Source organism: Ascidiella aspersa, chromosome 8 (genome assembly GCF_963924565.1).
Source record: "Ascidiella aspersa chromosome 8, kaAscAspe10.2, whole genome shotgun sequence".
Lineage (NCBI taxonomy): Eukaryota > Metazoa > Chordata > Ascidiacea > Phlebobranchia > Ascidiidae > Ascidiella > Ascidiella aspersa.
The window spans coordinates 23,341,478-23,366,240 of record NC_139454.1 but is presented as its reverse complement, the minus strand read 5'-3'; the positions used below and the strand labels follow the sequence as shown (position 1 = coordinate 23,366,240).

General features: G+C 37.4%; 1 protein-coding gene across 2 annotated transcripts; it reads right to left on the bottom strand.

Moving 5' to 3' along the window:
* Positions 1-4,497: 4,497 nt before the first annotated feature.
* Positions 4,498-23,866, bottom strand: LOC146136935 (uncharacterized). 2 transcript variants are annotated; one of them, XM_083395483.1, is made up of 3 exons: positions 23,634-23,866; positions 7,104-7,262; positions 4,498-5,568 (listed from the first exon to the last, which is right to left on the bottom strand). In XM_083395483.1, exons 1-3 carry the CDS (start codon positions 23,740-23,742, stop codon positions 4,955-4,957), a joined length of 882 nt encoding a protein of 293 aa, XP_083251609.1. In that variant the 5' UTR covers positions 23,743-23,866; the 3' UTR covers positions 4,498-4,954. The 2 variants fall into 2 exon arrangements, with proteins under 2 accessions (XP_083251609.1, XP_083251610.1); XM_083395484.1 differs by lacking the exon at positions 23,634-23,866 and adding an exon at positions 16,044-16,252.
* Between the last annotated feature and the right edge of the window lie 897 nt (positions 23,867-24,763).

Sequence of the window (24,763 nt, the reverse complement as noted above, 5' to 3'; positions counted from 1 at the left end):
CCAACGGCATTTTCTCAGTTAAAACACAGAATTTGAATTAAATCCCTTTTGTTTGAACGACTTGTACCGTATGTAATTTTTTCAGTCTAAAAAGCATAAAAATTAGCACACGCATATTTACGATTCACGTTCTTATAAGAAAAATTACAATTAAATCAAATTGATTGTAAATAATGAAATGTGTTTTTAGTTCAAATTGAGGTTGAAATTCGATTTTTAGGAATTCGGTAATTCTAATTCTAATCTAAGAAAACTCAAAACCATCTAATTCTAATCTAATTGGGAAAAACTAAAATGCTCTAGTTTTAATTCTAATCTAATTTTAAAAAGCTGAAATAAATCTAGTTGTCCAACCCAGTCAGAAATTATCTTGGAGTTATCCCTGGGCCTTACTAGGCATGTTCGAATTAGCAGTGGCCTATCTTAGATAAACTAGGCATGTTCGAATTAGCAGTGGCCTATCTTAGATAAATTAAGATAACTTATCTTAACGAAATTTAGTGTAAGATGTTGTGTAGTAGATGTTTTGATACATAAACGTTAGTTTTTTGTTGTAAATTCAAAAATTGCTAAGGTTTTTATGAGCTGTTTCTATGATATTCTATGATAGCCCACGGGTAAATCGAAGATTATCCCATGATATTTCTTGCATGGTTTTTAAGCTCAAATAATTCACTTTAAACAAAGTAGAAAGATTTTTAGCGACAAAAAAAGTAGTGTTTTATTGTAAGTGGAAAAATTGCTGAGGTTTTTGTAAACTGTGTCTATGATATTCTATAATAACCCGCGGAAAAATCGAAGATAGGTCAATGGTATTTCCTGCATGTTTTTTAAGCCCACATCAATGACTTTAAACAAATTGAATATCTAATATTACTTGTTCATCACGGGTTCCATGTTTTGAGCTTCCTAAGTTTTACCAAATTACGATGAGCTCAAAAGGGTGAGGATAAACTATTTTTTTTGGAAAACATGTGATATAACCAATGTGTGTTTTATGGATCAAGCGTGAAAATGTCATTGTACTAATAATACCAAACATATTGGTTACCTAAACTGTTCTTAATGAGACTCCGGCAGGAAATCGATTTTTAAATAAAAATCGACCGAGCGTAACGTAACATTTTATGTGTAAGCTCTTGGCCACTACCAGGTGTAACATTTTTATTTATTTAAATGTTTTATAATCTTAAAAAAAAATTCGTCGTTATGAAATTTAAAATTACCAGCAACACTTTTTAAAATCACCGTTAACAAATTTAAAATTGTTGGCGGGAAACGTTACGTCACAATGACAATTGTTCGACCTTTTTTAAAAAGTGAACTGTTTTCTTTTACCAAACGGATGCATTGAAGAAGCAGCGCAAGTTTTTAAGTTTTTGCGTATCATGAAAATGTTATGAAACTAAGTGCAGTTGTTGTAGCTTGTGGACAACGAAACTTACTATGCAGCTAAGGAAGGTTGTAGGATCGATGCTACATTGTCTTTGAACAGAAAAAATGATGAAGAAATGTAAAGTCCATCTCAAACCAAATCCCCATATGGTAAGTCAAAATGTCTGTTGTTTTTCTTTTTTTTAATGTTAAATTTGTATGTTAAAATGTTTAACTAGAAAATATCCCAATACCACTTCAAACTATATTGTTTCATCCTATCAGTTTTAGCTAAATTATGAGTTAATCCACTTGATTTTAAAGATTTTGTAACAGAAAAATACTAAGTATCCATAATGAAAGTTCATAAAAACTATTACTATACCTATAAAATGAAGAAATAATTCTTACAAGGACCTCGTTTTAAGTTATAATTGAAGCAGTTTACACTAGAACAATTATTTTACTTCTGTATAAAAATATACATTCCTTAGATATTTCATGTATTTATTTTCAGAAAGTGGAATACTCTTTATAATTGAAAGCCAGAAAAAAGTATGAAAGGTACAAAAAGGTATGGTTTATTTTTTTGTTACTGTGAGGATTATTCCAAGTTTTGTTGTTTTATATCATTATATAAATATTTTGATTTAAATGATTGTCTCTACATACATAATATATTGTGTTAAATGTGTTTATTGAATTTTTTGGTTCAGTATAACCTAGTCTGGAAAGTATGGCATGTTTTGATGAGAGTGCACAAAATATTAAAATTCACCCCACTTATGAATCATAGGCAAATTGGGGTGCAGATTAGGTCTACTAAAAAAATTGTGTGTACACTTGCCATACTTTCCTGTGTGCTATATTGTTAAATATGTGTTTTGTGTAATTATTTGGAGGGTACAACTACAAGCACATCATTTTTATAAAAATTGTTGCCATTTAACTGTTTTTGTTTAGAACTTGAAGTGCACCACTTCAAAAAGTCATCTACAGACAAGCATTCCTGCAAGCACTTTTTTGCTAAACAGGCTACATCCACACAGGGATGCAGAGATTACACGAATGCTATCAAAGAACAAAAATAAACTGTCAAGGTAAGAATTTTTTCTAAAATACAGTGACTAACATAAATTTAAATTATAATTACATGTTTTATGAATTATTTTTATTAAGAAAAAGGCTTTATTTGGTTTGTTGCTTTTGTAAACATAGTTAGTTCAAACGTTTTACTAGCACATAGTTTTAATATTTATGTGTATATATACATGTATACACATACATTAACACTAATTATGTTATTACAGATGTTCCATATCCTCACTCAACACTCAATATTGTGTTTGTAACCACCAAGAAACAATTACAAGTGGATATGAAAACCAAAACTCAGGCATAAATTGCATTAATATGTGTTTACTTATGAGTATACCGTCAACAGTTACATTTAGCCATTTATTGTTTACGAACCTCTTGGTTAAGCATTCCATCAACTGTCAAAACTCTGTGAAAGAATTGGCCATAACTTATGATTTAATTGTTTAGTATTTTGCGGTTTGTAACTCGTGTAATGTCAAAAGTTGTATCCATGTTTTTTTTATTACAGCAATGTTTATAATTCTTTTTTTCTATTTGTGTTTATATTTAATCATTCCAAAGTTATTCTTTTAAGCCGTTTTATTCAATTGTTTTTAACATTTATTTTTAAATAACCGTTTGATATTTTTGTACGTGCTATTATTGTGCATCTGTGCGCGGAAATTTAATGACAATAAATATTGATTGCTTGCTATTTTAAAATTGGTGTAAAGCAGGAATATAATTGGCCAGGCTAGTTTCACGCTTGAATCATATGTGGGATGCCATGTATGGGAAATCAAAGAAAATCTAACATGGGCCGATGTTACCTTTCCGGTCTCCCAGCTGGGATATATCTATGGGGTTTCTGTGGTAATCTGGTAATGGGCCATACTAACACCGATGATAGTTCGAGTAAGGCCCGCATTAAAATTTCTGACTGGGAAGCCTAGCCGAAGGTAAACGTGGTAGAAATATTAAAGCACATATAGAAGTGGTTAACTACCTAACTATCTACTAATTTCTACTAATTCTGACCGTAATCTTAATTATCGCAAATCCAAAGGGTTGGTTTTTCGGAACGCAATTATATTTAAAAATGACCAAGGGCATGACACGATTTTTCAAAAACGACCAAGAAAAACAACGTCGATCTTTTTTCCTCGGATAGAAGGGCAAAAATAGAAGAGTGCAGTCAAGCATAGGTTTAGTCATTTAAAAAGGCGCTTTAAAATGCAGCATTTGTACGTTATTTTCCTAAATAAAAAAAACGCAAAGACAGAAAACTTGCAGACGTTTTTGAGAAAAAAACGCAAAACGTCTGCAATTTAGACTCGATTGCGTTTCGAAATTGTCTTGTGAATAGCGTAACAGTGTACTGTCCCGTTATCGTCGATGTAGAATCACGTAAAAGGCGATCTTTACAGAAAAACAAGCGTTAAACGGTGGAATCGAAAGGCACACAGAGTATATCATCTGTAACTTATGTATACATACAGTATATAGCCTATATATATATATATATATATATACAGTAAACGGGAACAAAATGGTTTGCATAACATAGATTTTCGCGCAGCAAACACGTTACAGTTACACTTTCCCAATCGCGGTTAAATGCGAAATCCGGCATTTGGACAAAAAAAAAACAGGAGTGCAATCTTCGGGCCTGGAGTTTTGTGCGGCCACACACAAACGGAACATTAAAAAAAGTTTAACAGATCGAAAGAAACGACCGATAAGATGGATATTGGTGATCAGTATAGAGCGATTATTTTTTGCCTTGTCAAAAAAATTGTAAATTTTCTTAAAATTTACAAATTAGGTCAAAATTTCTTATTTTTTAGGTCAAAAAATAATCGCCATAGTGATCAGTGATCAGTTAAAAACCTTTTACAAAAATGTTTAAGATATTTGGTACATTTCTTGGGACCACATATCTAGGTGTTTTCGCGTTGGTCTAAAGAAGCGCTGCAGATTCGTATTTGGACTCGGCACTCGGCCAAGTCGTTTTTTTTCTCTGGCCAACGTTAAGACTTCGCGTTCCCGAGTCCAACGTTATTTTCACTTCAAATTGAATCAAAAACTGAATGTGTACGAAAAATGCGTTTTTCATAGAAATAAAAAAAAATTGGTCGCGCTTTACCGCGCCAATTTCATCCACTTAACTGGCCAATTCCATTCATCCCAAACTGCCAACTTTTGCGAATAGACAAGTTGCATTTTATCGTCATTTTCATCTCGCAAGCATAATTAAATTACTAACCGAGTGTGTACGAAATACGCATTTTGATAAAATGACAAACTTGATTTTAACGGGCAAATTTCACCCTAAAAGGCCTACTTTTGTGCTCAACCGCTGTAAGACAAGTTCTATTTTATCGTCATTTTCATCTTACGAGCACAAAACCAACGCCTCTTCGCAATTCGCTCTCCCGACGATACGAAACAAAACAGCACTTCTGCCTTGCAACTATCAAACCAGCAAGGTTCCGCGGCCCTACGAAGCCGACCAGCTGTTGTAGATGAACAAGCGACTCATGCGTTTGTAATTGCGCCGCCAGAAGCCAACACAGCCCAGAGCGCTGGCCAGCATGCCCAGCAAAGGCCAGAGAAGCGAGTAGACCATGTCCCTGACGCTGACTAGCTTCTGGCGCATTACGCGGCCACGCAAATCGCCGCTACTGTCGGGCAAAGCGCTGTAGTAGCACTGGTAGGTCTGGTTGATCCTGCCGTACTTGCGCTCGTAGCTGCTGATTTCGGACTGAATTGCGTTTAAGTCTTGCGGGCAGTGGCGCGGCAAGTACGAGCATCGCCTGTACATGTAATCGTTGCCCGCGAAGTTCAGCTCGCTTTGGAACATAAGCAGCGGCTGCCCGTCTTGGCTCGCAGCTCGCCTCGAGCGCTCTATCTCCATCGCGCGGTTTATTGTTTCCGCGCCGCTCGACCGCGAGGCGTCGCCCTCGTGCAGCCCGCGTTTAGTTCGGTTTCCAGCGGAACCGGCGCTGGCGGCTTCGACGTAGATTTGGAGGCACGGGAAGATGTTCTTGGCGGCGCTGGTCGAGATTGAGCTCACATAGCAGCTGGTGTTTCCGTTGTAGAAGGAGTTGATCACTGCATCGACAAATTGTTTTTAGAGGGGGTCTATACTTAAAACACAGTAAGTGGTGTAATGACTGCGACAAAACGGATTTTTATGGGGGAAATTTGAACACTATGGAAAAACAAAAAGGCTACAATGCGCTTTAAACAGACTCAAAAAGATGAACGCTGCGTTTGGGCGGTTAAACACAAATTTGCAACCTTGTGCTTGAGATGAGAGATAGCGACTGGGCTTTATAGCAAGTAATGGCAACTGACGAACGAAAATAAAACTAAATTGCATCCTTAACATAGCTGGAACAGCGGGGGGCTTGAAGAGACCTTCAAGTCAGCTGTGCCAATAGGATTTTAAGGCATAATTATGACAGAAATAAAACAGAAAATAAGCAATATTGAGTGTAGTATTGAAAAAGATAACAATAAATAAATGGATAAGGGGATTTTTGATAATTTATTCGGGCGCTCAGTGCAGTTTAGAACTAATTAAGGTTCAACCTTTATTCGGTGTTTGAAATTACGGTTTTCCGATACTTGACATTTAACTCGGACATCGATACCCGATAGTTTGGACAAGTATCGCGATTCCAGCCAGATACCAAATGACGTCATTAAAACGCTCAACATGCAAATAGAAGAAATTGAAAAGTTAAGGAAATTTTTGTCCAGGTTTTAATTGATATTTCTTTTTCAATGTGGAATAGCTGCGTTTGAATGCAAATTAAAGCTTAAATTTTATATTTCCTTCGTATTGGATCGGGGCCGATACCCGATGTCAAGTGTAAGTATCGATACTCGTCCGATACTAGGGTAATATCGGTGCCGATTCGATACCAAATTATAATAAAAATTTCATGCATGATTTGCGACCCAGCGCAGCGACTTCTACCTCAAAAGATAAATTTATCAAAAAATGGTAAATATACACAACTTACGCCAGTGTTTCTTAACCTTTTTTACTTGGGGGCGCACCTAGAGACGTATAAAAACATGGCGGCGCGCCTCACAAGTGAAGCGAACGCGAAATTTTTTAGGTGAACCGATATTTCTCCCAAATTGCCTGCATTTGTTTATTATAAGGTTTTTATAGTTGCATATCTTTAAAGAGACTTCCAGCCTTTGAGACTAAAAACGTTATTTTGTCCATTAAAGTCTTATTCCGATTAATTTTGGACTTACTGCGACCTGTTTTTCCCTTTTGCTCGCGGCGCACCTAGCAGCCTTTCGTGGCGCACCAGTGCTCCGCGGCGCACTGGTTGAGAAACGCTGCCTTACGCTAAAGCAAATGTTGGTCTAGTAACCTGAAAAAAGTTGATTTGAACGGTTCAATTTCATCTATTTTGCTTGTTTGAACATGCAATGAGGTTATTAGGTATTGGATAGGATCGATATTTTTAGTTCAAAGTATTAAGTATCAATATCGAAATAAAATGTAAAGTAACAAACATCCCTAGACCCTATTATCGGACAAGTATCGATACTACCAGTCGGTAACGGGTATCGGCTCCAGTATAATCGCCACATTTAAAGAAACACCGCGTTAGTCTCACCTCGGCAGCGAGTGGATTCGAACCTGCGACCCTCTAACCCGGGACCGACGGTCATTATGGTGAGAAGAAGGCACTCGAAGGAAGCGAAGAAGAGCAAGGTTGTGAAGGCGAGCACCAACTGGTTGGCGTTTGGACATACTTTGATCGAAAATCGACTTCCTGGAAAGAAATAAAAATGCTTGAGTATTTGATCGAAGTGATCGCGAAGTTTTCGTGGTTTCCCTGGTCAATTAAAGAATCGGAGGTCAGTTTTGTAATGACTAATGACTTGACTAAACACTGGCGTAACTTAAGTCAATGACTTGACTTAAGCCCACTTAAAATAAAAAGTTATTCGAAGCGTTCAGAAGGATAACTAGCCTACTTCTGTATGAGTTTGGTATTCGTATTACATTTTTATTCCGATTTAATAAATTGCCAGAACAATGGCATTTTTAAATTAGACAAGCGTTTCGGCTGTTGGTTCGTCGGGCACAACAGGATATCTAGATTCTAGAACAAACCCCTCAGTTAGCACAAGCCTATACTGTTAGTTTACAACAAAACGCATATAATCGTATGCAATCATTTATTTTATTATTGCATTTTAGTCAAAGCATATGTTGCTTAAATGTAACTTGAAGCACGATTATTGTTTGATTCGAAGCACTCAATATTTCAAATAACTGAATTTTGTCGGGGTGCACTGGTCAGGATTGCTTAATTACATAAAACTGTTAAAATGATCTCAAAATATTCTGACTGGAATATTCTAGTAATACTACAGATTCGGGTAATAGCAAATGTACCACAAGGCTTTACACTTTAAACTGATGAAGCACGGTTGTGCCAAAACTTGTCTACAATACAATACAATTTGTTGTGACACCTGAATTTACAAAACAAAACATAGTTACTGACCTTTTTCAGAAACTAATTGAAATATACCACTGATATTTTTCGCACTGTTTAGACGTTTGCATTTTGTACAGAAACCGTTGATGCCTATCCATAAGGCAAAACATATATTTTTGTAAAATTAGAAAATTATTTTATGTTTTATATATGTTGTTATAAACGGTCTTAACTGCGCCTGAACGAAAGCAAGGATCTTTCTTATACATATTATTGTCTGCGTGAGATTCTTTACTCCCGAAAGTGTGTCAGCTTGTAGCATGGTTTCGTTAAGCAATCATATGGTACTTGTTTCATCAGGGTTGAATGTGATTAGATTCAACTTGTTAAAGTTTCTAAGACCTTTGCTTCCAAATAACTGCATGTCGTTGACTGTGGCGCGCCAAACAAGTAGGTTGAAATGATGTTTTTTATCTTTGAAAATTACCTATTTATTTCGCCTCGTGCCAGACCTGAATGACAAGTTTAGCCTCGCACGCCCAGCATTTTATTTTGCCTCGATTTAGTATTGCAGCGATAAAGCAGCCTTTTGCCGAAAACATAGCTCGGATTCGTCTTTCCAAGAACTAATAAATGCAAATCAAATACTAAAGACTAATCGATTAATCACCTAAGGTATAGGAGTGTAAAACGTGTCATACGTCTACCATGCGCTTCTCCTAAACGTCGTTCCTGCTACAATAGGGTGTAGTTCTCCTGATTTTTATCCAAGAACGTGTTTTCGTTACAAATCAAATTTCCCGTGCGCGTATAGCATTCGTGTTTTGAACGCAAATGCTAAGAAAGGACTCCGGCCTAAGACCGAATTAAGAACAACATGAACGCCAAAATAAAACACAGTTCGGAATAAGACCAAAATAGGACTAATACATACTTAATCGTCGTAAAACCGTCCAACTCGGAAAGTCCTAAACCCGTTGGAATGAGACTTCAATGGCCATAATCAGGCCGATACAGTATATTACCCAACCCCTAACGTATGTGCGTGTTGGCGTTGCGTGTGTGAGTGTGTGTACGGTGCGTGTGTGCGTGTGTGTACGGTGCGTGTGCGCGTGTTTTCTTATGTGCGTTTCATACGTTCGTATTTACTCCCGTGCGTATACTGCGTTCATTTTTCAAGCCTTCATTTTATCAGGATTTCAAATTAGCCTGTTCGACTGACGGCACGCCGATTCGCGACGGTTACGCTGGCGCTCCGGATTGTCATATCGTCTGATGCACAACGACGCCGCGAGACGGATCCCTCCATTTGCCAAATTCCAAGCGACAGACGAATTGTTATCAGTAATATTTTCAACCTTTGCCGTTATTTGTTGGCCGCGGGGGACTATTCGCAATGGCGCGGACCTGGTGGAGGCGCGGACCTGGTGGTATTTTGTCTCGCAATATAGTCTTATAATTGGAAATAACGTTGGGCAGCGAAGAAATGTGCCAAGAATAAACCATAATTTATTTGTAATATGACCGAGTTGTCACAGCTTTAAATGAATTAAAGGCAAAACAAATTCTCAATCCATAGGTTTTTAAAAACGTAAATTTGAATGACTCAACGTGTTTTGAAAATAATTCAAAACCAAACAGTAAAAAAAATGCTTTTGTCAACACAATAATAAAAGTTTGAATATCGTTTTTACAATGCCACATTCAACTATATACTTAAGCTGCACATAAACTAGATTCAAAGTCCATTCAAAGACATTTGGAAAACACTATAGGGTTTATTACCACTTTTTGACTTCGCAAATTTGGTTATCAGGTCACAGTAATGACGTCATTTGGTAGCGGACCGCGGTACTTTTGCTTCAAATATGAGGTTTTACAATCCAAACATAAAACCAAGTATAAGACATAACACACTGTGGCCCAGATGCCGACATTTTTCCTTTAGGCCAGGGGTTCTTAAACTGTGACATGGACCCCTAAGGGTAAGTGAACTAGTTTTAGGGGTCTATAAAGGCCTCATTAAAATTTTGGTGTAAAAGTTGAAAAAAAATTAATCAATTTTTTAAAAAGAAAACAGTTTAGTTGAAAAAACGCTTTGGCACCTTCTATTTAAATATTTCAAGAGTTTCAAAATAAACGCTTTGGCGCCTTTTGCTTAAACTTATTTAGACTTTATTTCCGGTTCACTTTGGACACCGACAGATGTCTAAAATCTACTTGTTGTATGACGTCATCTCTAAAGTTTCATGTCGAGCCTGGCCCAAAACCAATAAAAAGGGGTCCGCCTTTAAAACAGTTCAAGAACGCCTGTCTTAGACGACTGGTTTTATTTATCCAGGGTATTCTCCGTTCGGCCACGGCGGATGTTTACAAGGCAAAGTAGATAACGTTTCTCAGAACAACAGGATTTACGACGTTTGACTTATTTCCGGTCGCACTTCGTCGTAAACAGGCATTTTTCGGTCGCAATTCGTCGTTAAACTGACATTTTTGGTCGCCTTGCCTCCAAAGCGACAATTATTTACCAGGGTTGCTGCGTGTAGGCTGCCCGTAGCTACGTAGGCCTTATTCCGCTCGTAAAATTTACGTTCAAGGCAACCAGACACCGTGGCTTTGTTTGTCTCCATGGCGCTCTATCGATCGGCGAGCCATACGTTACCTGTGGGTGTAATTGAACCAAGCAAATCTCTAATCTCATTAGTCGCTTGTCTAATTGTTTGACAAACTCAAAAAAAGGCGCAATTAGAGGTATGTGTTGCAACTCCATGCCGACAGTGACGTTAAGTTTCTATAGCGGAGGTTAAGAATACATCGTCGCACAAGCGGTCAACTTTGTTCACAGCTGTGTTGTACTGACTTTTGACTTGACTGTACTTAAGTCACTTTATGACTTGACTTGACTTAATTTAAATGGAAAAATGACTTGACTTGACCTACATCTTTTGGACAAATTATTTGGATAAAATTAATGTTTTTATCAAGCAATTTTTTATGAAACTGCGTTATTTATGTTATGTCTTGCAAATAAAACAATTTGATTGCTATATGTTGTGATTTGTTATTTTTTAGTTGAGTTACTGCTCATAATAATCGGACAAGTTTACCAATTTTAATAGTTCAACGTTTAAGTTTTATGACAAGGGCTTGACTTGAAATTGACTTGCTCTAATGATTACTTAAAACTGGGACTTTACCTGTTATTTACTCTAAATGACTTGACTTGGACTTCATTTTGCAAATGGTATGATTGTGACTTTTTTTAAAAATTACTTGTTTACAACATAACCTATCATGCCTCAATTATATTAGAAAAAAAGTAAAACATAAAAGGCTGTTACAGCTTTTCATCGAGCGGATTGAGTGTAATAACAAGGCCCTTTTCGGACCAAAGCCAAAACATACAGGAGTAGGGTTCCCTTTGTTAAACATTAACAAAACGCTCGCAGCCGCAGAACAGTAGTTACACCACGGATTCCTCTATGGTATGCAGTCCGCTTGATGTGTGTACTGTAAACCCGAACGGGTAAAGGCTGTGTAACTGTTGTTCTTTCAAAGTAAAACGAATAATAAACAGCAATGTAGTGTAACAGTGTTCAATGAAAGATACACACATGTGTATGTTCAACAACTGTGATCTAGCCCTTCTAATGCTGCTTTTTGACCAACGATTGCGTCTTATCTATTGTTAGTACACGAATGACTTTCGGTGTGCTGTAACAGTATTTCTGAATCACCTTTATAAAATTGCTAAATCTTTTCAGTTTTTTTCTTGTGTGTACCGTTTGTAATGCTAAATCAATCACAACCCTATTAACCTAAACTCACAACAGTGGGTCTTTTACTTTATTTTTTGGTTTGGGATATTTTAAATTCGGGGTACACTTCATACAAAGCAATAATACCACAACTCAGTTGCTCTCAAACTTTTAGCTTGCGTGACAGTAAAAAAAAAAAATGTTTGCGCACACTTCCAATAAAACAACGATTATTCTAACTTGAAAGTCGCCCTCAATGCACAGCAAATCTATTATGTAAATGGTATTAACAGTTTACCTAATGAATCCAACACCAATATTAACAATTTACCTAATAAATCCAACTTCGCCGTAATATCCATGGCAGAATAACATCTAAATCGTTTGTTAAAGACATAAACCTGTCGGAATACGTCCAAAATAACGCTTAAATCTGTAAATGACCAAAATAACGCTTGAAACTGTATAGGAAGAGGGTGTGGGACGGTTGGGGACCATCGGTCTGGCATTGGCCGTTTCAGTGTCGACGTTTGAGCGCCCTAGTTTGAATGGCGTCGTTAGAGCGTCGCTGTTTTAGCATTGGTTGTTTTCCCTTGTTTGGGGTTATTGGTGGGTAATGGTAGAGGATAAAAATAGGTTAGGGTTAAATTTATTAGGGGATTTAGTGATGTACTAAGAGGTCGGGTTAGAGGTTAGGTTAAACCAATGGTTCTCAACCTTTTATGACTTGCGGCACCCCTCAGAAATATTAAATAGATTGCGACACACCTACAAGATTTTTCCGTAGGTAATTCACTAGAATGTCAAAATAAACGGAGCTGCAACAACATACATTAACTTTGAACAACGAAGGAGTTTTAATTGAATCTTACACAAAAAGTTGTAAGAGTTGAGCGAAAATCAGATTCTTAAAGATTCTCAAATGTCTCTCGGCACCCTTGGGCATTAGAAGAGTGCGGCGGTTGAGAACCACAAGGTTAAAGGTTATATAGCCCTGATTCTGACCATTTAGGTTTTATTTTGACGTGTTTAAGACTTGTTTCTATTTATACGGTTTCACGACTATTAGGTGTTAGTCCTATTTCGGTCTTATTCCTTAATGTGTTTTATTCCGACGTTGATGTTGGTTCTAGATTCGGTCTCACGTCTGGAGTCCGCTTACACGTTTATAGTGTTTGGGTCGGCGCGAAAAAAGGGGTCGAGGAACCCTAAACCAGGAGTTCTTAAACTGGGGTCCATAGACCCCTTGGGGGTACGTGAACTAGTTTCAGGGGGTTCATAGAGGTCTAATTGATATATTACAGTATATTTAAAAAGTAATAATTTTTTTAAAGAAAACAGTTTGATTAAAAATAAAACGGTTTTGCACTGACTGCATTTATAGACTCCTTTTTACTTTCACATTCTTTGGACCGAAATCAACAGATTTGTGAAGTCTATTTGTATTGTGAAGTCAAATCATGACGTCATCTCTGAAAAACTTGCCTACCGTAGTCCACGCAAAGCAAAAAAATAAGGGTCCGCGGTGAAAACAGTTTAAGAACCCATGCCCTAAGGTAGTGGTTCTTAACCAGGGTTCGAGCGAACCCTTGGGGTTCGACGCAGCTGTTACAAGGGTTCGGCGAAATACAGTGTTTTTTTAAGGTGTTTTGGGGGCCGAAACGGTCCCCCCAAATTTCTCCAGCGGTTTCCCAAATTTTGGACTTGCAACTTTTTGGTATTTAAATGAAACACTTGCGGTCTCTTAAAACTACTTAGCGGTCACCCAAACCAAACCTTAAAAAAAACCTGGGCGAAAACGTCCTCTGAAACATAAATGCTGTTATTTCAAGCTAAATTCGAACTTCTTTTATGTGCAAAGGTGTCATGTGACGGTATAAATTGAAAGTTTGGCCGATTTAACCTATATAAATGTACGTTTATAATTTAAATATGCCCAGTTTCAGCTGCTAGGAGGAAGAAACAAATACTGAGCGAAAATTTGGGGTTCGACGAACGCTTGCAGAATAACATAAGGGGTTCGACAGGGTTACCAAAGGTTAAGAACCACTGCCCTGAGGTAAACAACCCGCGCATCGCACATTCAAAGCTCTAACTTCCTTCAAACGTTAGTGTGCAGTACTTTCGCACATGATTTGTAGCTTTGTCGGTGCCGGGATGACGTAACAAAGGGGCCGCGCGTTGCGAAAAGCCGTCACGTCTAGCACGACAACCCTGTCCATCATTCATCGCTGTATGTTATTGCGACCAGTGTTTATCGATTCGGAGCCGAAATGCCTATGTACTTTGCATATCGCGACCGATATCAAAGCTGATCGCGTTTGCTTTTGCGCTGCGAGCGTCGGAACTGATTCCAGCAATAAGACCGAAATTAGAATGACGACGACATCGAAATAAATTACAGGTCGGAATAAGACAAACTATGGACTAATGCAGGGGTGGGCAACCTTTTTAACACAAGGGCCAGTTAGGGAATGCTTACAGGAGGGCCGCACATCAAATTAACACTAATTCGTATTTTCAGCTTTTACTAAAAAAACTAATGAGCTACTAGGCTGCAACTACGGCAGTTTTGTCGGTGCTGTCTACTTGTGGATTCGGAAATAACTTTTCCTACAATTCCAATGAAGCCTTTCTCGTGCCGATCAGCTCAGTACAATTTAATTAACAGCCTTAATTCAAAACCAGCTGTTAAACATAACTTCTCAGTTAATATGCGTGGCAAAAGTCTGTTACACCTTGAACATACCAGACAAGTGTAATGGTCGCAAAACAATTCTTTATCATACCAACGTGACAAAAGTAAAACTTTATGAATGAAGATTGTTAGATGCAATAGATGCTTCCCATTCGAGTTCAACTGCATTAGTGTAGCGGTGTAGCCTATGGGTAACATCGCACTTCAAACAGGAAACTGATGGAGCAAAAGAGCATGGTGCACCCTCATAGGCTTATTTAGGGAAAAATAGCTGGAAAAAGGTGAAGGGCCACACAAAAAATGGAAAAGTGCCGAATGCGAAATAAGATGGAAATCCGGAAAAAAAATTAAACCGGCCAGAAATAGGTTTTTGCACGTGAAACAATTGGTTTGCTACATGTGGTATTTTTTGTCATATAGTTGTACGTTGCCTGCTATGTGAGCCAATGCACATGTTCGTTTCAATAAATTGAACAGCGTTTCTTTCGTTACGTTGTGTAACTTATCAAGACACAATCTTCAGACACCTTACTTAATTTATCAAGGCACAATCTGCAGACATCTTACTTAATTTATCAAGGCACAATCTGCAGACATCTTACTTAGACAAAATATCTTGTCACCTTGTGAAGATTAATCTATATACATCTTATCAGATACATACTAATTTGTATATTCACGTACAAGAGCATTACTGATACAACTTTACAAAGCTCACAAGGTAAATGATGTTAGGGCTGTTTATGAAAACAGTTATAAAACATGAAATCATTTCTTCAAATTTTACAGAAATATATTTCGCTTTATGAACAGGCATCATCAGTTTCTGTACAAAAAGCAAACATGTTATGAATGCCAAAAATATATTTTACATTTAAACTACTATTTTTTGCATTTTATACATGTTTTCTTTTTGTAAAGAAACTGGTGATGCCTATTCATACGGCGAAATATATATTTCTGAAAATTTTAAGAAATCATTTTTATATTTGATACTGTTTTTATAAACAGTCTTAAAATCAAATCAAATTGGTTCGAAAAATAGTTTTAGCCGGCCTGGCATCGTAAGTCATTGCAGTTATCCGCCCCTTTATACAAAAAGTTTACTGATCCCTGCACTGCACACATTAAAAAAATCGCGTCCCTTAGAAACATGATACATCTAATTCTACAGGATATCATGCTTAAGGCAATCAATATTTCATTAGTGGAAGCACGGCTAAGCTGTCTTAACTGTGATATCAAGTGGGGTATTAAATTTGTCTTGCTAATTCAACTGCTTTTTACAATATCAGCTTCTGGTACAATAATACAATTAAGTCGTAGTGATTGTAGCTGCCTCTTAGACTAAATTTGCCGAAAAACGCAATCTAGTACAATTCGCGCAAGAATTTAAAAAAATAACAATTTAATAAATATGGTTCCTGTCTTTGTAATGCTTTAGTAATTTTCGCAAATTTTGCTAAGAAACAATAAATCTAACCATCTGCGCTACTGCATTCGGCGACCCTACCAAATCAAACGGCACCCAATTATGGGTTGCAAACCATAGGTTGAAATACACTCATGTTAAGAGGATACGCAGACCCCAGTTTGAGAACCACTGGTCTAGAATAGACAGAATATCAAACTCCAGCTCTAAAAACTCACCCATATCCTTAAAAACGCTGCTTGGCGGAGCCGTCTTTTCCGTCGCCATCGTTTAGGAAGCAAACAGGTTCACTCTAACTTCGACAAAAAAACGCGCGTTTTCAGCTCACGTTGGCGACCGCATAACAGTGGCTGCTGTACAATGTAAAGCCGAAAGGCAAACAACGCCAAGAGACACCCTGGTATCTAGGTCTGATCGCTTGTTTTATAACGTTAACGCCCGCTTACAAACATCGCCCCTTTTTCCCTTTTTGCGCGAATCATTTCAAACGCTGTTACGCGATAGCGCTAATGTTGTTTCAGCGGCCTGCGACTATGAATTGGTGTTCGCTTTTGGGGTGAGGGGGGGGGTGTTTTGTTGTGGGCCGATCGATACAAATTGAATGGCGTCTTTCCACATCGTGTGGGGGGTGTTTTAGGGGGAGTGGCCCGCCAGATGGCTTGGAATTGCGACGTAGGTTGCTTTGCTTGTGGTAAACGGCTACGTTGTGCGTGTCGATTGCTTGTTTTATCGCTAATTATAGAAATTGTTAGAATTTCGAAGACCGCGTACCATAATTTAGGTGTGTTTTGTTGGTGTGAACTTTTTTTAAATGACGTACAGCTTTTTATTGAGAAGGATTGTTTTATTTTTTTTGTAACGTATTTTTGGGTTTTTCGTGGTGTGGTGGTACTTTTTGTAGTACTTTTATGTTCGTGGACAAAATTTTCAACTATTCTTGACGTGGTTGACCTAATATTTGTTTTATATCAGTAACCATTCATTCTTTTTTCCTGTCATAGCGGACCAAAATTTATTTCTTTGTCGCAATTCGAGAAACTAGAATTTGTTAGAACTTAACATTGGACTCTATAGAACATAAGGTTACATTCACATTAGGGTAACCTAAGAGATTCCTAAAAAAAGTATAAAATCGACTGCAAATAACTATTAGGTTACAAATACTGGTAAGACACGTTGGTCAGTGGCCACACTAGGCGTTAAAACAAATTAAAAACGAGATATTGATCGTACTATATGGAGTAATAATAACAACATGACTCATAAAATATTCCGTGTATATTGTTCGCTCTATGATTGATAATATGACAAATTGCTGTTCTACGTTAACAAGCTGGAAAGAGCGCAGGTGAACAATTAGTTAGAAAGGCAGTTCAATTTAAGGCTAACTATAGTCCGACCATATGATTGTATGGTAAATCGCGGTTTATGCTTTGTACGTCCAATTTTTCATTCACTTTTAAAGTTGCGCAAAAAAATGAATTCAAATCTACTTAAAATGCTAAAATACCTGATGCCTGTTCTATTTGAACCAAAACCAGGGTTAACGTTAGAACAATTTTTTTTTCGTTCTTGTAAAATTTTCGCTTTACTTTTGGTATAAAAAGTACATCGAAATACCTAAAACACACGAAAAAAGCTTCTCTGTTTCAAAATCCTATAATTAGTTAATCGCGAATGTCTATTAATTGTCAGAACTTGGAACATCGACAATTTGGCAAATAATAGATATAAGGTGTTTCGTGAGACGTAACTGGTTGACATTGCTTAGCATTTATAAGGTCTATCTATAGTTTAATTTAGCACAGTACTTCTCAAGCATGTTCAACCACTTACCCCAAGAACATTGGTTGCTATTGCTAACCATTCATAGTGTTTGCCTAGATTAGTTTAATACAATGCTTCTGAACAACGTGGTGACCCATCTTTATATTAAGAGAAAATAACTCTGTACCAGACATTATAGCCTGGAGATTTCTGATATAGAATTGGATCGGTGCCGATGTCCGATGCTAAGTGGCAGTATCGGCACTCATACATTTCCGATCTGATACTTGACTCATTGAAGTATTTCAGCCATGATTTATTTAACCAAGCGTTTTCTTCTTTAAATGGGATTCTTAAAAAACATAGTATATTAAAATTTAAAAATAACAAATTCTCCGGAGCCTAATTAATAAAGAAAGCATTACGTTTGCACATTTTTGCCCATTTAATTTTTTCGTTTTTGCGAACGCATTTTGGTATCCTACCGTATCGACGGTACTTTTGCCTGGAATATATGATACTGGGGTCGGGACAAAAAAACAAGTATATATATAATACATCCCTAAGTCATAAGGAGGGCTTTTTTCTTTTTGACTTGGCTAGAAATTCAAAATTTTGAATTTCTAGCCATTTACACATCAGGTCAAAAACAAGTCAAAATCGATTACAAAATGCACAAATATCGTTTTACAAAATTAACAAAAAGTGTAGTCGAAATTGTCATTTAGTTAAAAAAGTGACTATAGACGCAAAAACAATGATGCCTTATACAACAATGCCTTGTTTAAATCAAAGTATTACTAATAATTTTATGAAAAAAAACATTTTTTTACTTCAAAATTTCTCCCTTTTTTCAGGGGTCAAACAACAATCGCCCTACACTCACAATCAAAGTCGCATACGCTGCAGAAAGAAGGCCAGTCGACGAACGAACATTCATTTTTTGCGTATCCAATCGAAACAAAGTTAAAACGTATCCCGGACTGCTGCAGTAATTGGCCTAAGTGCGATCAATAGCGACAGGCGTCCAAAATATTCCGACGCGCGCAGTTACATCGCAACTTTGGCCCCGAAAGTATCGCCAATCGATCTTGAATGGGCAAACAAAGCCGCGTCGCGCGTTTTGCAATTCGATTTATCTTGATCGGAATGGCGACTGTTCTTTGCGGGCGAAAGCAAACCGAAAACACCTGCGCTGCGGTGGCCAATCAGATCGCGTGGTTTTCGACCAATCACAGCACACCTGGCAAAGGTTACGAAGGTTCGCGCACGATTGGCGAAGAGCTGAGTTGTAAACAAGCCGTTTTAAAATGACTTAAGTCCCAGTCAAGTTATTTGTATAACTTAAGCCGAAGTAAAGTATTTTTTGATAAATAACAAGCCCGAGTCAAGTCGCAGTTAGAGCGAGTCAGCTTCAAGTCACGCCCTTGTCATAGAAAAAGTAAACTATTAGAATTAACTCATACGGTTATGAGCAATAACTGGACTAAAAAAAGACAAGTTACAGCAAGCAAAAAAAAAGTGCACAAATTAGCGTAAATAGCTCAACTAAAAAAAATACTTCATCAAAACACCTTATTTCAACCCAAGTCATTTGTCTGAAAGATTAAGTTAAGTCAAGTAGTTTAAAAACAGTGACAAGTCCCAACTTAAGTCATTATAGCACTGGTAAAAACGATATTAGATTTTATAAGTGGTGAACCGGATGAAAACGACTGCTATAAAAAACCTTTATACTGTAGTACGTACATTAGCATTTGTATTGTCTAAAACACTCGAACGTCGCTTGCTACTTCCTTGGGCAAGTTTTGCTGCGGATCTCAATAAAGGATTTAATTTGCGCAGTACTGACATCTGGTGGACGAAATTTTATAAGTTATTTAACTCTCTGTCACCACGTGGTTAAATATAGTTGATTTGGTCGATAAAAATTCATTTCCCTCGTGATGGCACAAACGTCGGTAAAACTACTATAGAATGAATGTAACTTAAAATTAATTTTCTCCAAGGGAATGTTCACCGAAACTGTCGATCAATGATGCAAGCAGGACAGGCTAAAAAAACAACTAGCTTGCAGTGAGGTTCGAACTCACGACCTCCGGTCAATCCGGGACCGTCGCTTCTCTTTAGAGGAAGGTAGAGAAAAGGAACAGTTTAGCGCCTTTTCACTAATTTTTTTGTCCGGCAAAATAATAAATAACAGTAACCTACTACTCCCAAAAAACTAAAAATATCGCAAATCAACCACAATCTTGGCAAGGCAATAATTTTGTAGGCGTGCCGTGTTACAGTTATAGACCAAAAAATGTCGTTAAAAGAATATCCGTCATTTATATCCAAAGTAGATGTGTAATTCTTAACCGGAAGATATTTTTTACTTTTAATCAGGGCTGCGGAGTCGAGCACGGGACTCGAGTAAGAACAATTTAAAACTACCCGAGTCCCGAGTCCGACGTGTGTATGCGCAGTAGCAAATTTTGAATCTGATTTGCACGTAAATTGTAAAGGCGGGATAGCATATAAGTGGATATTTTTTAAATACGTATTGTGGATGGATAAATTATACGACACCCCTATGAGTGAATTGCTGAATATCTACTGTATTTACGTACGTTAATGGGCGGAATACAGGCTGTACAGCAGGGGTGGGCAACTTTTTCTCGTTGCGGGCCAAACCAAACTCAGAAGTTATCTGCTGGCCGTTAAATAATAACTGTGTAGAATTTACGCGTCTTTTTATAACCGCAACGACAGTTGATCAGGCATAAAACTAGGGTATTTTGCAATTTGTACTCGATCGAGGAACAAGATTTACGCAAAGCGCAAAAAAATGCTTTTACGTAGTTGAAATAGCCAGAAAATATATGAGGAATGGCCTCGTGCCCAGTTTGTGAAATAGGTTGCAGGCCGGATGATTTGCGTTGGCGGGCTGGATCTGGCCCGTGGGCCGATTTTAAAGTTATAACTGCAACTCCATCACTCAGAACCCATTTAATTGGAACCTTTTTGCGTTGCAAATTTTTCAAAAAAACATATTTATTCGTATTGCAAGTGGTATTCAGGCCAGCATGCGAGACTCCAATGCGCACTATTCATTGCATACCTGACAATACTATGTTGTTTACCCATTGTCTGGCACCACATTAGGGAATTAAACGGATGCGGCATCGAAAAATCTGATATCTTGCTGTAGAGCCTGAACCGGACTCGCGACTCGGAAGTTGCACTCAGAATATATTTAACAGACTCCGCAGCCCTGCTTTCAATAACTCCGAACAGCGTTAGGCTAAAGTATTTGCCAAAAAAAGTCAAGTGAAAGTATCTTCCAGAAGTATGTCAATGTCGCTGCCAATCAATTATTCATGCCAATAAACAAACGCCCCCCAAGGCAAACTTGAGACGCTTCGATTAATTGCAAACGACGCATATTGCAGGCGGAAATTTGGCTCCTCTTAAGCTTCAAAATTCCTTGACGGGTTCACGACTGAGATATTTTAATTGTACAGTCAATAGACGCGCCGAGGGTCGTATATGGCCGTTTTAAAAGATGGCTCCGTTTTTGTCGAATTTTTTTGCTCTTTTTTTTTGAAGTGCAAGTGGGTCAACAACAAAAGTGCTGGGAACACGCATGTCGCTTTACTTTTACCAAGAGCAAGTAAATGGCTAAAGCAGTAGTTCCAACTTTTTTCGTTATTCGCATGGCAGATTACTTTGATATTTTGAACAGTCCACGGGATCCTATTGTAAATAAACACAGAATTAAAAGTAATGTTATAGAAAATTGAATATTTAAAATGGTAGAAAATCTTAATACGACCTGATTGAAAACGAATTTTACTAATAAAGGTGCACTTTTTGCCTTATCGAATTTGGTAAATCTTCAAAGACGAAATACATTCATAATTACATGACAAACATAATTTCATAATTACGACCAGCCCCTGAAATTACTTGGTATGCACACAAACGGGTCCGCATTCCCCAACACTTAAAATTTAAGGGATTAACACAACTATAGGGTTCCAGGCTGAGACTGAGTGTTGGCCAACACAACCCGGGACAATGTTGTTGTTGCAACGCACCGTCCACGGTTTCTGAATCTGAATGGGTCGGTTATATCTCCAGGACAAAGTGCGAAATTTCTCTACGAGGCCAATATTGCTAGTCGCTCATTTCAGTACAATGCTGTTTTTTAATGTCAACGTGACTAAGCAATACGCCTGATTTTAAAATGAACACAGATCTTAAAAGTACTTTTACCCGTGCGATTATTATTTGCCGTTTTTATTTTTCCATTTTAACCTGTTTTATACAAGTGTTATTTTATTTATGCTGAATTCGGTTTTGTCTTAACCACGTTTTTAGACTTTTTTTTAGATTTCATGCAGCTGTTATTTTGAAAAGTATATGTTTAATGGAACAAAAAAAATACACAGCTGCAAACTAAATTGCATTTTCAGCAGGAAATCGTCACGTTTTTCCTTGAAATTTATCCTCTGTTCAGCGTTGTAAAACCGAACCTACCGAAGCAGAATGTTTTGTAACTACACTACAAAAAAACGACTGGGAAAGTAGACAGATAAAATGCAGCAATGAATTATAAAGGCTGGAGATTGCATAGTTAGGCGTAGAACAACCACCAAAGCCCATACACAAGTAGGTTGCGTTTGAAAACGTTTTCAATAAATTGTTTAGCGTTGTGAAAAAATAACTGATGAACACATTTATGCGAACAGTCCAGTAAATCTTATCCACTATATGTATATGAGCTTACAAATTCTTTTTACGCCCAACGACAACCTTAAACCATTATATTGAGAGTTATTCGAAACGTTCAAGAAATACTTCCTACTTCTGTATGAGCTTTAATGTTCATTCTACGTCCATCTACAACAGAGGCGTGCAACATACGGCCCGCGGGCCACAGCACGGCTCGCGCTACCTTTTTACGTGGCCCGCACAGAATCCGTCAAGTAACCCATTCATTTTTAATATTTTTTAATAAGTTATTTTTGTAACGGAATCGTTGGTATTTTTCAATTTGTATTACGTCACACTGACGGAACCTCCATTATTGCGTCATAGTGTGCATTGTAGTAAAACTGCCTTTTTCTGCTGGTAATGATTCAGTGACATGATCTTACTTTATGGGTGCAGTGTTTTGAAAATATATTAATATTTCACGATTTTTTAATAAAAACTGTAAATGTTGTTCGATTGTCTGGCCCGCAGCACCATCATAACTATACAGTACAGCCCTGTACTTACGAAGCGTTCACAAAATGGTACCTGATCTGAAGAGGCTTTGCTATTCGTTCTACGTCAAAATGCGACTTGTAAATTACCGAAGCCACAAACTACAACGTATTGCGTTGTTGTTTTATAGCTTTTCTATTGGTTCTACGTCAAAATGAACTTGCAAATTGACATAACAAGCGTGTAGTGTCGTATAGAAATGTGAACATTTTCGCTCTAGAAATGTGCACGTTTTGCCAATTTAATGTAGTTCTAATTGACTGTGGTTCATGTAGCAGTAGCATACACCAAAATTAGGAATCTCTGCTTTGCTGACTTACATTTTTGCCCACTTTACGCGTTTTATTGAAGAGTGTTGGGCCAAATGACACAGTTCACTCTAAACTAGTGTTTCGCAACCTTTTTTTGGCTTGCGGCGTCCTACAGAAATTATAAATAATTCGCGGCACGCTTGCTCGTATTTTTGCTGAGTGGTTAACTGTAACTTTACAATCAACGAGATTGAAAGAACACATCAACTGTGCAAGTCAACCCAAATTTAAAACAGTTGACAAAAGTAGCTTCCTGACAATAAACAAATTCATTGGACGTTACTTGGGTCAAATATACGTTACGACTATTTATGTTGTTTCAGCTATTAAAAAATAACATTTTTTCGATATTTTTTTTACTCCGCAACACAACATGCTAAAACCCGCGATGACTTTTCGCTTTTTGCCGCAAAATCTTCCAAGGCAAATCCACCTGTACAAATCGAAAAACAAGGTTGCCACACGTGGGTTCACCTGCTGGGTCCGACGGGGCGTTTTGGCGCCGACTTTGGGTTCCAGACGAATCGTCCTGTCTTCTCCGGAAGTCCCACAATCGGGTGGCTCCCCGGCGGTTCCGCTGCATTTTCAGCAGCGCTCCAAGTGCGTTTCGCAACAATTTCTAACTCACTAAACGCTCCTGTCGCGTGAAAACGACATTTGCGATAAAAATAACTGATCTGGCAAGAAAGTTCACAAGCGATTAGATTCAAATTAAATGTTTTCAATGAATATACCGTTGCTGCCAGGCATTCTATCAATTATAGGGGTTATTTTGACAAATATGTTTTCAGCGCCGACGCTTCGATTACCTATACGGGTAATCTTCTTCAGGGCAAAAGACTTGTAACTTACAGAAGGGTGTATAGAACGCCGTCACTGGATACATATTTGTCAGAAGAACCACTTTATAACACTTGTTTTCTGTTAAAATGCCTTCCAAAAAACTCATTCAGTCAGTCTACTCTAACGTACCAGGGTTGCAACTTTATTTCAAGTTTTTTTTTTTATAAAGTTATTGTTTCTTAACATAATGCTACCTGGATAAACAGCAAAAAAATATTTGTGAACTCAATTTCACTGAACTCGATTCACAAGTGATTAACTCTATGTGTTTTATGTTGAAGTTACTAAATTTCGTAACACTAAAGCTAATTTTGGCGTGATAAACTAAAAAACAATAGCTTTCTATCTTACATTGTTATCTATTTTTCTTGTTTAAGCACGGTAATGACGTCATTCGGTATCGAATCGAATCGCGATACTCTTTGTCCAAAATATCGGCTATCGGAATAAAATGTCAAGTATTAGATATCCCTAATAAAAAAACAGAAAATACAAGTGCAGGGATCTTGAATAACATAAGCGACAGGAACACTGAACACGGATCTGTTCATAATCTTCAATAGAAAAAGAAAAAGAGTGGCCCAAATAAAAGATAAAAGATTCATACTTTTATTTGCAAACGTTTCGGCAAGTGCTTATGCCATCTTCAGTGCGGTAAAATCTTTTTTTTCTATTGAATATACAACAGCATATTGTGTTAAATTTGCCGCTTGATTCTCACTAAGCACAAGCCTTTTCAAACCAATGCGATTCATATAAAA